The sequence below is a fragment of the Atractosteus spatula genome, chromosome 15 (assembly GCF_055471065.1).
Source record: "Atractosteus spatula isolate fAtrSpa1 chromosome 15, fAtrSpa1.hap1, whole genome shotgun sequence".
NCBI lineage: Eukaryota > Metazoa > Chordata > Actinopteri > Semionotiformes > Lepisosteidae > Atractosteus > Atractosteus spatula.
Window position 1 is genome coordinate 6,170,833 of NC_142720.1, and position 15,041 is coordinate 6,185,873.

The 15,041-nt window shown below is 43.4% G+C and overlaps 1 protein-coding gene across 4 annotated transcripts in view; it reads left to right on the top strand.

Moving 5' to 3' along the window:
• The window catches only part of mark1 (MAP/microtubule affinity-regulating kinase 1), a 98,501-nt gene extending 83,640 nt beyond the window's left edge, over positions 1-14,861 (top strand). For 2 of the 4 annotated variants that reach the window (XM_088933673.1, XM_088933674.1), the window contains exons 13-18: positions 696-877; positions 1,426-1,529; positions 2,053-2,220; positions 3,358-3,618; positions 9,101-9,145; positions 12,729-14,861. In XM_088933673.1, the coding sequence (XP_088789799.1) occupies positions 696-877; positions 1,426-1,529; positions 2,053-2,220; positions 3,358-3,618; positions 9,101-9,145; positions 12,729-13,083 (1,115 nt within the window). In that variant the 3' untranslated portion in view covers positions 13,084-14,861. The remainder of the gene's footprint in view (positions 1-695; positions 878-1,425; positions 1,530-2,052; positions 2,221-3,357; positions 3,619-9,100; positions 9,146-12,728) is intronic. The other 2 variants (XM_088933675.1, XM_088933676.1) reach the window with 1 other exon arrangement.
• The last annotated feature ends 180 nt before the right edge of the window (positions 14,862-15,041 follow it).

Genomic DNA, 15,041 nt, shown 5'->3' on the forward strand with positions numbered 1-15,041 from the left:
TTCCGGCTCCCACCTCCCCAAGGCACACTGTCTAGGTTAATTGGTATCACTAAATTGTCCCCTATATTTGTCTGTGAGTGCATGGGGATATGTGTGTCCTGCAGTGGACTGGTGTCCAGGATGTGGTCCCACCTACTGCCCTCTGCCTGTGGGGTTATGGCACTGACTCACCATGACACTTACAGGCAAAGCAGTTAAGGAAGATGGATTGATCATATAATTAATTTAAAAGCATTGCTCACACTGCATTTAAAATGGCTTTAATTTACTGAAACCAGTAACTGCAAAAGCATAGAATGCATTTTTTTCCATAACTGCATGGTAAGTTTGTAAATGATAAAAGTTATCTTAATGTAACATTCAATGCATTACATAAGGTTTATGTCTTTGTTTTTAAAGTCTTACTGTAACAACACCAGGAAAATTCCTTGCACAAGTGCTTCTGAGAACCTGTTTTCGCCATCTAACCCTGACTTGGTTATTGGGCCTCCTGTTTTCTGAAAGCAGCTGTAAAGCTTTTAGGTGCAGATAGAGGAGGGCAACATACCCGAGGCAAGGTCTGGGAAGAAATGGATATTTGATTGTTCATTGTTCAAACATAGCTCTGGAGATGAAGAAGAACGGTGTCAGTGGGTGTGAATAGACCGGTGGCCGCTGTCTGCCGTGTGTGAGCTCTGGGCACTCTGCTTTCACAGCCGGTCCCACCATCCCCCCTGCAGTCTCCTATACCAAAAGGGCTCAGGCCAACAGCGTGGAGAGCGACCAGAAGGAGGACTGGGATCCGGCACGCAAGCTGGGCACCGCTGGCTCCAAGAGCGACATGCCCACCAGCCCCCTGGCGGTCCCGGAGAGGAAGAAGTCTGCCACAGCTCCAGGGGTGAGAGAGAGAGAGAGACCATTTCAGGTTTTACAAGCTGTAATCTTATGGACTGTGCATGCTTACCCTGCTGTTTAGTATTCGGGAAACAGTAAGTGAATCATAAAAAGTTTGAAATGTATTGAACAGCTCTGTCAGTGGAGTCTTACTTTTTGCCTTGCTCATGGGGTGGGAACAAGTTAACTTCACACCAGTTTCGCCCACATGATGACTGTCTTGATGTTTTTCTTCTTCATATCAGGAAGGGGATTGCAGTGATGCGGGGAGAAGCCCATTAATTACCCAAGCCAGCACTGGGGAAGAAACTTAATTCCAAAAACAGAAATGGCAACTTGAACAGCATACTTCCTCACTTGTTTTAAAGTGTGGTTTCTATGCAGATGAATTTTAAAGCTCTTCCAGCAGCAATACCTGCAAGATTCCTCCTGGCAGGAGAAGAGGCAATGAGATTTTGTTCTGAAGTACTGATTCTTCTTCTCTTCCTGCTAGCCTGGCGCGTCTTAAAGTTTCTCGCTTGACGCTCTTGTCCGTGTCCCCCTGTCTCGCAGAACAATGTGCTTCCCGGAGGGGGGATGACCCGCAGGAACACTTATGTTTGTGAGCGCTCCAGCACCGACCGCTACTCCGCTATTCCGAACGGCAAGGACAGCAGGTACAGGGGCTGGACGTCTCCTTTCTCCGGCGAGAGACACGGGGATCGTGCTGCCACCTGCTCTTTGAGCCCAAATTAAATTTGTCCCTGCACATATCCTGTGTCGGCAAAATGAGTGCTAAACTACCAGAATTGTTGAGGGTTCTCTTTTACATTCGGTTGATAGGGAGAGTTAGTCTCAAAGCACCTAATTGTGTTTTGTGCAGGCTACATGTGCAAGCAACGCAGCACCAGGCGCAAAATGAAGGTCACAAGTGTGTCAGTACTGCCGTGCAGTCGGCTGCTAGTTATTCCACTGGCTGTGGGAAAATGACATTGTTCGCTGTGTTAGCAGCGCTGGAAATGTTATTGTGGTACAGTACCTAACAGTACAACATAGACTTTGGTTCCTGCTCTACTGATTGACCGTGACCAGTCTGTTGTGTGCTGTAGGAGCGTGGCTTTGTTATTCTTTCCAGCTTGCGTTCGTTCTCACCGCTGTTCTGTCTCTTGTGTTTTTTTTTACCTCTCGCTTGGGGAAAAGCCTGACCGAAATGTCCGCTTGTGCGAGCAGCACCCCCTCCTCGGCGGCCGCGGCCTCTGCCATGCCCTCCACCCGGCCGCGCCACGTCAAGTCCATGTCTGCGTCGGGGCACCCCATTAAAGTGGCCCTCCCCCCCATCGAGGACGGGACCGAACCCTACCGGCCCGGGTGAGCTGGGGCGTATTTACCAAGTGGGAACTATGTGCAAGTGTGCTTCAAACCAAGAACAGGAGGCACTTCTTTACACAGAGGGTAGTGGGAGTAGGGAACAACCTCCCAGCCGTGGCGTTGAAGCTGAGGTCCTGTGTTTTTAGATATGGCTGGATGAGATCGTGGGATGAGTATAGCTACCAAGTACCAAATAGGCTACAGGGGGCCAAGCAACTGCTCCAGCATAATGAAATTTGTGTTAGTTTGGAAGTGTCTTTCGAAAAGCAAATGTTCTTTTCAGGGAGAGCCGCTCAGTTTGATTTTGTACGGGTACGCCAAAGCAGCAACTTTACATTAAACTTGCATACAGTGTGCTTAACGCGAGTATACAGGCGAAGATGTAAAACATTTAAGTCAATTGAGCACTTTAAAGCAAACAGGTGCAGCTCAGGATCCTTCCTGCTGTAGAGGCAAGACAAGTGTCTCCCCAAAAGTTTGATTTACATCTGACATAACATTTTTTCTACCTGGCGACTTCCTTTTTGAGACTGGTTGATTAAGCCTTAATTCTTTGGAAGAGAAAGGTTTGGTTTTTTATGGAATTGTCTGATTTGAGGTGTCTGCAGTATAGAAAGTGGTAAATTACAAAGGATTCTAAAGCTGGGAGACGTGCCTGAAGCTCTTGCGAAGAGCTTGGCTGAATCGTTTTGTCAGTGAAATGTTCTGGGGAGCTCACAACAATAAAAAAGCAATTTCAGCCCTTTTGAGTTTTCTGGATCAATTATTGGCATCCAGTAGCCAACAAAAAGAGAATTATTTTTTTCCTCAAGTAAGGTAGTCATCTATAAAAATGAGATTGTCTGAGCTCAGTTAAGGCACACCGAATTTTGTACTACTCATTGGGACGAATGCAGTGCTCAATAATCACTGATAAATAAGTATAGTTTAACGCAGCATTTATTCAACTGAAAGAATCGCCAAAAACCTTGCAAAAGTAGAGTGCAAATACTGCCTGTCACCTCATTTTTCAGGTGAAATGACTGGTCATTGATTGGAGGCTGTGCGGTGGGCAAGCAAATTAGGGTCTCGCACTGTTCGAAATGAGTGGATAACGTGGTCGATCATTAAGCAATCCTTGCCTGTCCGCCCCCGCAGCTCGTCCGCGCCCCGCGCCCCCGCCACCTCCCCGTCGGCCCACAGCATCAGCAGCACCACCCCCGACCGCACGCGCTTCCCGCGCGGCAGCTCCAGCCGCAGCACCTTCCACGGGGCGCAGCTGCGCGACCGCCGCAACGCCACCTACAACGGGCCGCCCGCCTCGCCCACCCTGTCGCACGACACCGCCGCCCTCGCGCAGGCCCGCCGCGGCACCTCCACCGGCATCATCGGCAAGATCACCTCCAAGTTTGTCCGCAGGTCAGTGCGCGGAGGACCGTGGGAGTGGGGCGGCGGGGGTTGGCGGGAGTTTGGGAATCTTCAGCAGCCGTCACGTGTTCCAGCACAGCCCTGAGCCCTGCTGCCTAAAACGCACCAGGGGAAGCCCCTCCGCTGTGAACTGTGAGCGCTGAACACTGCTGAGCAAATCGCCAAGCCTGGCTCATGGTTACACACAGGTGCCTCACCTTGCACGGTTTTCCCGAAGTGCTCGTCGTGCGCTCTCCACTCTGCTGCCCCTGGAGCTGGCTGTGATGTCAGGCGGAGGGGATCTGTGTGCATCTGGATGCGTCTTGCTCACGTCTGCACCCATGCACCCATGTGGGAGTTTACTGTCATACACTGTGGTAAAAGCACAGTGAAGCAGAGAGGCACAAAGTGAAATCACATTCACGCATGGAGAGGTGCGGCACACTGTAATATGAGCTGAGGGAAAACAAAGTAACAGCTTACAAGCCTTTGGAAACCTTCAGAGTTGCCATATATATTTACCACATAGTACATTTTCTGGAAGGTGTGGAGATCCATAAATATTTTTAGCCTTTAGAATTGAAAAACCCTCCTGAATGAACTTAAAAGAACATTCAGTCCTGTTTCTGTTCAAATCTTGAATAAACTGGTGAATACTTCTTTCCAGGCCCATTTCTTAGGCATATTTTCGTATTTCTGCTTTCCTGACTGCCATTTCCATTATCGTCAGCTCCAGTTACATCTAGGTTACATCTAGTACGCTAGGATCAGAACCAAGTCTATTTAGTCACAGTGGCAGCGATACATCTTTCTAGCATTTGAGAAAAAAGGACAAGTTTAATCTTGAGTTGTTTGGGGGAGTTAAACAAGTTAGAAAAGCAAGTTACTTAAACCTTTATGTTTAATGAATGGTGTTTTTGGAGCATTTTTGTACACAGTGAAAATATCAAAAAGATGCTAAATGTAGATTGTACTTCATGGTAACATCACTGGAATATCAAAGCAGTAGTTGTTATATTAAAGTCATAAAGCAATACGGGTTCAATAACTATAAGGATGTTTTTTCATTTCAAAGAGAAGTGCTTGCACTAAAGGTGGGTTCTGAGGTGCTTATTCATTTTCCCTGCCTGGGCTTGGAGGAGTGTACCAGACTAGGATTTCCCATTAAGATTGCTGCTGAAAACAAGTCAGTCTCACCGCCAAAGTGTTAGATTTCCTGTCAGTAGTCATTCTGACAGATATGTTTATTGTGGTTTGTATAAAATTTAGAAGCAGTTTTTATGATTTCTCAACAATCTTTGCCATTTAAACCTGGAATGATGGAATCGGCTCCATTACCGGAACATGTTTAAGAGTGTTGTTTTACAATCTATACTATTTACAGTCTTGAAGTACAAGCTATGCAGTCTTTATTTCCAGAACAGGTTATAGAAACGTGCTTGCTGGATGTCCTTTTTTGAAGCTGTGAGGCATCTCCTTATTTCCTTGTTCTCAACAGTTGGACTAATGGCTCCTGATGTTCAGTGCTGTTGTCAAAATGTTAGAGAAGCACTGCAGTGGTGACTGAACTAGTCCAGGGAACTAGACACACCCTTCAATTTTTACACACTTAGCCAGACATAAATTAACATTTTATTTTAATTTTAGTACCGCTACATTTATATTATAAGGGCACGTATGGTGATTGCTTTTTTGTGGACTGCATTACAGGTCACATCACAACATTAAAATCCAAAAAGTGCGGTTTCCATCTTAGCAGAGTACTGTGGAACAGTTCTTTTCTGTTGCTCAGGCTTTGAAGTCCTTTCCTCAGAAAATAAGTTTTCACTCTTGCAACACGATAGTTTTATGTATTAAAGCGTTAAAAAGTTTTTTCTAAATAATTGTTTTGGACCTCGCAGAATGACCTCAACAGTTGGCTGTGAATTATAATCCCGGATGGCATCAGTGCTGTTTATTTTGTTTTGGGGCCTTGAGTTCTGTATTTAACAGTAACGGAACAAAGAGACTCTGTTCTCCGAGGCTCAAACAAAGCGGAGCTTCTCTGCGGTTGTTGGTGATGGAGAGAGGTGTTTACAGTATGTCCTGTTGAGCCTGCTTGCACAGTCTGTATTGAACCAGCAGTGACATGGATTTGTCACAAACACTAAAGAGATGAGTGTGCAGTTGTGCAGCTGGTACTGTAGACTTTTCATGACTTCATGTTAATATTTGCTGGGGTGTTTCTAGCAACTAGTTTAAACGAGTTGAATTATTGCAAAAATCTGTTTTTATAGAAAATAAACAGTTGGTGCCTGGCTGTTGTTTGTGAATTCAGTTCGTTTTGGTGTCTAGTGAGCGCTGCTTTCTTATAATTTATGAAAACCAAGCTAGGGTCCTATTTTCTAGAAAGTATTTGCATGATTTTTTTTCTTCATGTATCTCCGTTCGGCTGTTGAGCTCTGGTTTCAGATTAGCAGTAATACCTTTGTCAGTCGCCTTCTCATTTTCTGGAAGCTGGGGATGTTTTTTGGCAGGCTGTGTGTGTTTTGTCAGTAAATGATCATTAGAGATGTGAGCATTAGCTTCTGGAATGTACCCATTTTCCACAAACCAGTCCTAGTCTAGATACCAGGACAGGAGATACAGATGCAACTGTACTTTGGTTTGAAACCATTTTAGCAATGATCTGTCTGTAAACTGCTTACATTGAGCATTTCTTATCACTATTAAAAGCCATGCAGATCCTTACAGAGCTATTATCACCAGATCTGACAGTTCTACGAGTGCATTTCTTAGGAAATGCCTTGCAAAAGTGCTCAGCCCTTTCCAATAATTTCCCGTTTAGGGAATTGCAAATTACATATACATTTTTACAGGTTACACCTTCAACTGGTGGTAACCTATCAGAGTATTCAGTTTGAGCATTTGGGCTTCGATTAGGAATATAACACTTCAAAGAAAAGGGGTGTACATCATTTGTAATTCCACAGAAGGGGATGTCATTGGAAGGAGAAGAGCACTTCTCCAAGGTTTTGAGCCATTTTCTTCCTCTGGTGCTCCCTATTTTCTTCAGACACCTTACTGGTTTTCTTTTTTTTCTGTTGTAGAACTCTATCTTTCAGGTTGTCCAGAAGGTAGGACCAAGACTGATCTGTTTTTCGCACTCTGTTCCCTGGTTGAATGAACTGCACTTATCCCCCTCCAGTGCCTGGGTTGTGTCTGTGTACTGTTCCAGGCAGTGACACCTTTCCTCTGTTCCAGCACTTGCTGTCCCTTTCTATTCTGCAATGGCACGGTTTCCAGATGATCACTTCCGATTTGTAACGCGTTACCTTAATCATACAATATCATCACTCGTCTCCTCGTCTCATCTGTGTTGTAACCAATGTGTTTGATAGAATTTATGTCAGCAAATCTGAATATAATAATAATAATAATTGCTTACACTTATATAGTGCTTTTCTGGACACTCCACTCAAAGCGTTTTACAGGTAATGGGGATCCCCTCCACCACCACCAATATCACTGTTTCCAGCAGGAGGGAGGGGGGGAGAGGCAGTTTTGCTAGTTCAGAATGCAGAATACTTCGTTTTTTATTTCCTTCCTGATTAACATACCTTTTTTTAGTATGTGTGAGGGTTCCAAAATCAAGCTTCAGTCTTCTTACTGGTGGAATTCCCACTGCTGCTTTTGAAATTTCAGGCTTGAACTTAAGTGCTGTAATAATTTACTTTAATTATGGGTTGTAATAAGGCTAAGGCAGACTGTCATGTGAGTAAATAGGCTGTTTTCTGCTGTTTATTTGCAGATTGGGAGACAGCAGTGTAAACCATATGCAAAGAAAAATAATAATCTTTGCCCGGAACCCCAAGTAAAGACAACAAACTAAAATAAATCACCTAACTAAGAAACTCACAAGCAGTAGCTTAGTGGTACATTAATGTTGTAATTTGCACATATATATAATACTGAGGAGCAACACTGACCTTCATTGTCCCTTCATTGAACTGACTATAGTGGAAGAGTCAGGCAACATTTGAGAAAGTGAAAAGGGCAGTTTTCAGATCTCACATCACAGGACACAAGGTGAACAAAAACAAATAACATGAGAATTCCGATGAGATAAAATGTTCCATTCCATTCCTGTAAAACTGAGAAACCCCTGCACTTTGCTGAACAATTGAAACCCTCAGAAACAGCCCAAATCCACCTTCAACTGATGTGCAGTAATGTTAAATTGTGGAAAAAACGGATTTTTAGTCCATGTGGTTTTTGTGAATTCCTTGAGATTTTGAATAACTTTTTGATCCAGGAGCAGAGAGCATGGTCATTTCTTTAAGAAACTGTAATGGGCAGAGTTTGTTGGTTCACAGTGAGTTATTCAGTATATGTGCATTCTCTGCGCTTTCTAAAGGTTCTGTTGTTGTGCTTGTTTAAATAGACAGTAGACAGTGCAGTGATGGGGTACTGATTTCTGGTGTTAAATGGTAGTTGTTAATCTACTTTTTTTTATTTATGTAGATCGGTTTAAAACAGATTTGCTTTTGGGTAACTAGTTTTTTTAGGTCACTTCATAAAATGTACAAAAATATATATTTGAAGTTTGTGTTCCCTGTGTTACTGAAACTATATGTAAGAACAACATTCCACGTATTGATGAAAAAATATATATATTCTACGTCAATGACAAACAACTGAAACACATGGGTGTTAGGCATTATTTCATTGATACTGTTCAATAGAATCAGTGATATTTGCAGTAAAACAAATTATTGTAAGGTATAGTTATAGTTGTAGTCGTGAACTGTTCAAAGTATTAATCATTACTGTTTAGCCACCATCTCCAGCCTACTTCAGTTGTATAGATGGCTTATAACTGGTAAGGAAATATTATACAATAAATGTGGGCTAAATATTTACTTAAATAGTGATTGACACAATTAAAACTCATACGATGTCATAATTCCAAGATTAAATTACAAATGTTGAGTCAGTTTCTTAGATCATGTTTTGTTGGGAATTTCCTTAAAAAATTTTAAATTACATCATGGAAATGTAAGCTAAAAATGTTCAGCAATGCAATATTAATTTTTCTACTAAGCTAAACACCTCAAAGAGATTTTTAATGTTTCATAATATGTCTGTTGTTCTGTAAATATGAGTTTTATGAGCTGTATGTCTGTGCTGTTATTTCTGTTACTTTGCTGTTCCAGTTTCCTTCATGTCTTTTTAAATGTGGTACTTCTCTAGCCTAGCTTCTTTTTCAATTGGATTGAGGAGGTTAAGCAGCTACAACTAATGAACAGGTTTACTGTCATGTATATGTTGTAAAAAGTAGTTCTCCTCTGAGTGCCTTTGTGTGTTTGCTTGTACAATAAGGAATTCCAGAAAACAACTAGCTCCAGGGAGCCCAGCGGTGGTGGTTTGTAAAGTTAGGAGCTGCTGCTTTTCCCGTCTGCCTGTGGACACTTGCCTGCTCCGATACTGAATCTTAACTCTGATTGTTTCCGAGGGGTCCGAGCGAAGGGGAGGCCAGTGGCAGAAGTGACACCTCAAGGTGAGACGCCACTATTGACGCTTCGCTGGGCGGGTCCCATGAATGTCATGAGCCATTCTTCTGCAGTGTGTCGACAGCGGGTTCCCCGGCTGAGGCTCGCACCCAGGACGTATCGGGGCTCGGGTGCAGGAGGGGCAGAGGTTGGCGGCACTAGTAGGGCAGATGGGGGAGCTGGTGATAAACGCAGTCAGGCTGCTGGGAGCCAGAGGAGGAGCGTTGTCTAGGCTTGATTTGCCTCATGTGCTTCTTCGCAAACTGGGGCGGAGCGGTGGCTCTGTGGCTCAGGATCTGTGGCTGGAAGGTTGCCGGTTCAAATCCCGCAGCCGGCAGAGGAATCCTACTCCGTAGGCCCCAGGGGCCCTTCACCCCAACTGCTCCAGGGGCGCCCTATAAATGGCTGACCCTGCGCTCTGACCCCAAGCTTCTTTCTTTGTGCCTGTGTGTCTCATGGAGAGCAAGCTGGGGTATGTGAAAAGACAAATTGCAAAAAGACAAATTCCTAATGCAAAAAATTGTATATGGCTAATAAAGTGATCTCTCTGTCTCTAAACGGCAGAGGCCAGGGGAGGTAAGGACCTCCCAGGTCATTGACCCAGTGTCACTCCCCGATCAAGTCTTCCAGGTGAAAAGAGAGCACTCACAGAGCACTCTTAAACTTGGATCGGAAAAGCAAAATTTCCACTGTTAGTGAAATAACTTGAAAGTATGAAACTGGGAACTATAATCACTGCAGCTCAGGAGTGAGAGGAGGGGAGGGCTACAAGACACTGCTGGGTAAAATATTGTATTTCTTTTTACTTTTTACTCACAGACAAGAGAGCAGTTTCCAGTAGGATGGCACAAGTGTAAAACTCCATCTTGAGCTGTTTACACATTCCACTGCAGGGTCATCACACATTTCTTTTTCTTTAAAGGCTGCTCATGCCTCATTGATCACTGAAAGCACTTTGTGTGAGACAGATGCTTGTCATGGTAGAGCTTCCATGCGGAAGCCCCATCTGTCTTGAATTCCTATGCAGACTTGAGCTGTCAGTTTCGCGAAATTAAAATTGAGCACGGCTTCATTTCCCAGATTCTGTTTTTGTACTTCCTGCCATAGCATGTCTTTTGTATGTGGAGTCCATTTCTTTTTACTAACAAGTTTAACATCTGAAGTATTGAAAAAACCTGACAAATTGAATTACGTGTTGCTCCATGTGCATATCTAAGAAATGAGGGCAGGAACACAGGAGAACACTGTGGCTTAAACATTTTCAGATGACCTTGTATCCAGTGCAGAGTTTCAGGCATGTTGTGTGGCACAGGTACCGTGGGGGTGAAGATTAGGGGTGGCATCGTAATATGGTGTCCAAAAAAGCAAATGTTTTGGTGTATTGCAGCTTCTTCAAGTGAATTTGGAGAATAACACTTGTGTGCAACTCTGTGATGTCTTGGCTTTTTACTCAAGGGCCACAGAGAAATGCATTCTGCATTCACTGAGAAATGCGTGTGGAGCCCAGCTGGTCCTTTAAAAAAAAACATTAAAACATGGAAAAACATGTATTTCTCTGTTTTTGCACCCCAGAAAGTGATGTCACTACAATGTTGAGGTGCGGTAATTGCTATATCAAGACTGCACTGTTCTTTTATGCCTGCAAGCCAGCCATTTTTTTGTTTTGTTTAGAATTTCCAGATCTTATCTCATCACAGCAGGCACCTCAGAGGTGTACAACACAGAATAAGTGCAGGTTTGTTCAGGAGATTGAGGAAATTCACTAGGCTTTTCTGCTTAAATGGCAAAAGTTTGTGTGCTGTGGAATTTCTGCTTTTTGTGTGTTTTTCAGGATACATTTTTGAAATCTAACATTTCAAAGTATTGCAGTTGTAGAGACAGTTATTTAATCCTAATAAGGGTTAAAGGCTGTTGTTTCAGTTCCTCTTTTAATGTTGTCGAACCTGTTTGTAATTTTGCCATTAGCCCTATAATTCTTTGTTGAGTCCAATAGAGAGTCCTCCCCCCAAGACAATCTGATAAGATACTGGAATGCGGCTTTTAAACAATCTTTAAAGAAAGCATTCACTTACTGTATGAGTATTTTTCCCATATTTAATTTTGTTATTTTTCGAGATTACAAGCCCTGTAGTAACGTACAAGATTTTCAGCACCTCTTGGAGGAGAGGCAAGTCCCTCGCTGGTGTGCCAGAGAGACTGCAGGCACCCAGAGAGTCACAGGGTGGTGCTGATTCTCCTAGAGCCATGAGAATCCTGTCTGCTGTATCAGAGCCATTTCCTGAGCCATTTGTGCACTGTCACTGAGGGAATCCTGCTCACTGGTCAAGTCACCGTTTCTGTCACTGATGCTTCAGATGCTTAGGGATAGGAAAGTGAGGATAAATGCAAAAACAAACGTCATTCCGCACAGCAGCCTTCCTTTATGCGCCTCCAAATTCAAAGTGAAGCTGACTCATTATGCTGCTGACCTGTCTTCTGCTGTGCATTTAAAAAGGAACATATGGGCCAGATGATATCTATACTGTATACACCACAAGCTGTATCTTAGACCATCGTTGTTCTCTGACTGCTGTCATGTGCGTGTGGTGTGTTACGCTGAGTTTCTAGAGGAAGTCCTGTAGTCATTGCCTACTCCATACGTTCCGTTAAAGGAATTTGTTTAATATACATTAAACTTTAAAGCTCTGCAGGTGAACACAGTGAGGCCATCTGAGCGCAAGTTTTGCATGGAGAATGTGTGCAAACTTACATGTCCTGGATAAGTCTGTTTGCATACATCCATAAATATGGATGTACATATTTATGAGAGATTTGTTTCCTGAGATCTGAATGGCTTTCTGTGCATCTGGTGTCTGTAGCAGCACCTGACACCACAGCAGGTGTTATGTCGACTCTGTGATTCCTTTCTGTGTTTTTGAAGTGCTTATGTTCACACGAGGACACGATGCACGGAGTGATGAGTTAGGGCTGTTACAAGCTTTACACAAATCAATAACAGTGTCCAGAAAGTCTGAAAATGGTTTTGGATTGCATTGTGCTTTTGCGTTTTTAGGTTAAGCTGAGCAGTACGTTCTGCGCTTACCGGGGCAACAAAAAATAACACGCTAGAATCATATGTACTGTAACTGTAACCTACACCAAACAGTTTGCATCCGGTTTTCCTTTAACGAATCTGTTCAGTTCAGCACTCGATGAACAGCTGCATCATGTATCGTTTGCTGAATTCTGATATTGATTACATATAGTTCAAGTAAGGAGCTGAGTCAACATGCGTAGGCTGCAAAGGAACAACTAAAGGTTTATTCCATGCTGAAAAGAGAAGAAAAGAAACACAACGTTTCAGCTTTGCGTTTCTTTTTTTCTCTTTTCAGCATGGAATAAACTTTTACTTGTTCCTTTGATTAGATATAGTTTTGTTTCGGTGATTTAAAGACACTTGCTAGATGGGGATTCTTTAATACCAGACAAAGAGGAGAGCGTTCTGCTTTGTGGGGAAATTGTAGTGTTTCTGCTCCATGGGGAGGGGAGGGGGAGGGGTGTGGGGGGTGATCGGGCAGTCCCTCGCTGACCACACTTTCCTGCCTCCCACAGGAGCACCTCAGGGGAGCCGAAAGACCGCGACAAGGAGGACGGCAAGGACTCGAAGCCGCGCTCCCTGAGGTTCACCTGGAGCATGAAGACCACCAGCTCCATGGAGCCCAGCGAGATGATGAGGGAGATCCGCAAGGTGCTGGACGCCAACAACTGCGACTACGAGCAGCGCGAGCGCTTCCTGCTCTTCTGCGTCCACGGCGACGCCCGGCAGGACAACCTGGTCCAGTGGGAGATGGAGGTGTGCAAGCTGCCTCGCCTCTCGCTCAACGGCGTGCGCTTCAAGAGGATATCGGGCACCTCCATCGCCTTCAAGAACATTGCCTCCAAGATCGCCAACGAGCTGAAGCTGTGAAGCCCCCGCTTGAAGACTGCTCTCCTCAGCGGGATCAGGGGAGACTCCAGCTGTCCACCGTGTCGAATGTACTGGTGTTTGAGGCTACTGCAGTGTGTCTGGCCAGTGGGGGAACAGAAATCAAAAAACAAATGAGGAAAAAACGATTGTTCCCTTTCCACCCCCTGCCCCACCCCCCCCCCTCGCTGTGTGGAAATATCCCGGCTACGGTAACAGCCCTCATTGCAATAAAGTTCAAAGTCAGCTATTAATGATCTGTAAGATCCAGTTGCGAATGCAGATTTCTCATAGACAAGGCAAACACGTTTCTTTTTCCACATGTACAGGTAAATATGTAGAGCGTTCTGTTCACAGTTTTATGTTCATAACATTGTATAATATGATAATCTTATAGCATTATAACACCTACAGGTCTTGTATAGTTGTCTTGATTTCTGTACAGAAAATGTATGTTTAATGTCTAATACTGTGTAATTTTTTTGAGCTTGAAGTTCTTCCCCTAATATTGTCGTCATCAGGTAGATTGTTTATCTCCGCCGTGTGTTTTTTTTTTAAATAAATGTTTTAAACATATTTTTATTCTCATAAGTCCATTTTAAAAAACACGTACACACAAATGTTTCCCCTATTTGGAGCCGCAGAGCTGTTACAATATTTGAGGACCGTTGAGAATGTATGTTGAACAGCAGGAGCCCTGTGCGTCCTGAGAACTCGGCTTTCCCCTTCGTTCCTTGGCATTTTAATCGTCTGATTTCCCAGCACAAAAAAATAAAAAAAGCTCCAGAAAAAAAAGATTGTAGATTCAATTGTAGCACTTTGAAATAGAGATGTCTATTGAGTTTCTCCATCATCAGGTACGAGTGGATATTTTGACAGCTCTCGTACAGTTGCACAAGTCTTCATCCTGCGCGAACGTCACTGTGGGAAACTGATGTTCATTGACAAAGGATGATCATTTCTCTCCTGTAACCCTTTCCTGGCTGTGAGAGGTCACACTTCCATCATCTATTACAGTAGCTCTTGAATCACCTGTTCAGTGATTGTACAGTTCCTTGTCCCGGTTTAACTTGTTTGTGCTGAATATTTTTAGCGGTTTTCTTGTATTTATTCCACCACATTAAGCCTGTAATGTGCTGCTTTGTAATTATGAGGCATTCACCCATAAGAAATGAAAAAAAGGTAATTAGGGATTTTTTTGGTTTGATTTAGGTTTTGCTTTCCCTTTGTAATTAGTGATTTAAAAAGTATGTAAAACCACTAGTACTGGTACATTTATACTTGTTATTTTGTACTGAATTAACCGTTGAGGTTAACTGTGCAATGCTATTCCATGTTGTATTACTGTAATACTGACATTTGGTCCCCCATTCACACACGTTCTTGTGAAATGTAGGAAAATGACAGACATTTATAATTTAAAATGCTAAAAAAGAAGCTGTGATAATCTCTGGAACCATTATGAAATGGAATGGACATCTGTGTTGCCTTCCTGCAGGGGCATTATGGGAAAACAAGGAGGACTGTTTATGCTGTGTTGTAGTGTGTGATGTAGCTTCCTTCCTGTAATGGTACTGTTCCAGAATGGACATTCATTTTGTTGCCTTAGCAGATAACAACGCTCAGAAGCAAATCAAGAAGGTAAAAATGTACCCTCATACTCCCACAAGCCCAATCCCCTCCCCTTACCTAATGTTCATTCAAGGACAGTTTGATGCAAGTCATCTTGATTCGGTATCACTGGTGCACAATATTAAAACTTACTTGAAAGGAGTCTCAAATCAACGTGTACTGTCGTCATTTTTTATTTACTAATATCACACTTATCAATATCACACCCCTAGCGTAGTGTCAGGGTTCACAATCTTACAAAGTACTGATTAAAGATACCAGGTGTCTTTGGTAGGAGCCTCACTTTCACAAGCAAACCTCGTATCTGGAGGACCAGTGTATCCTGTCCT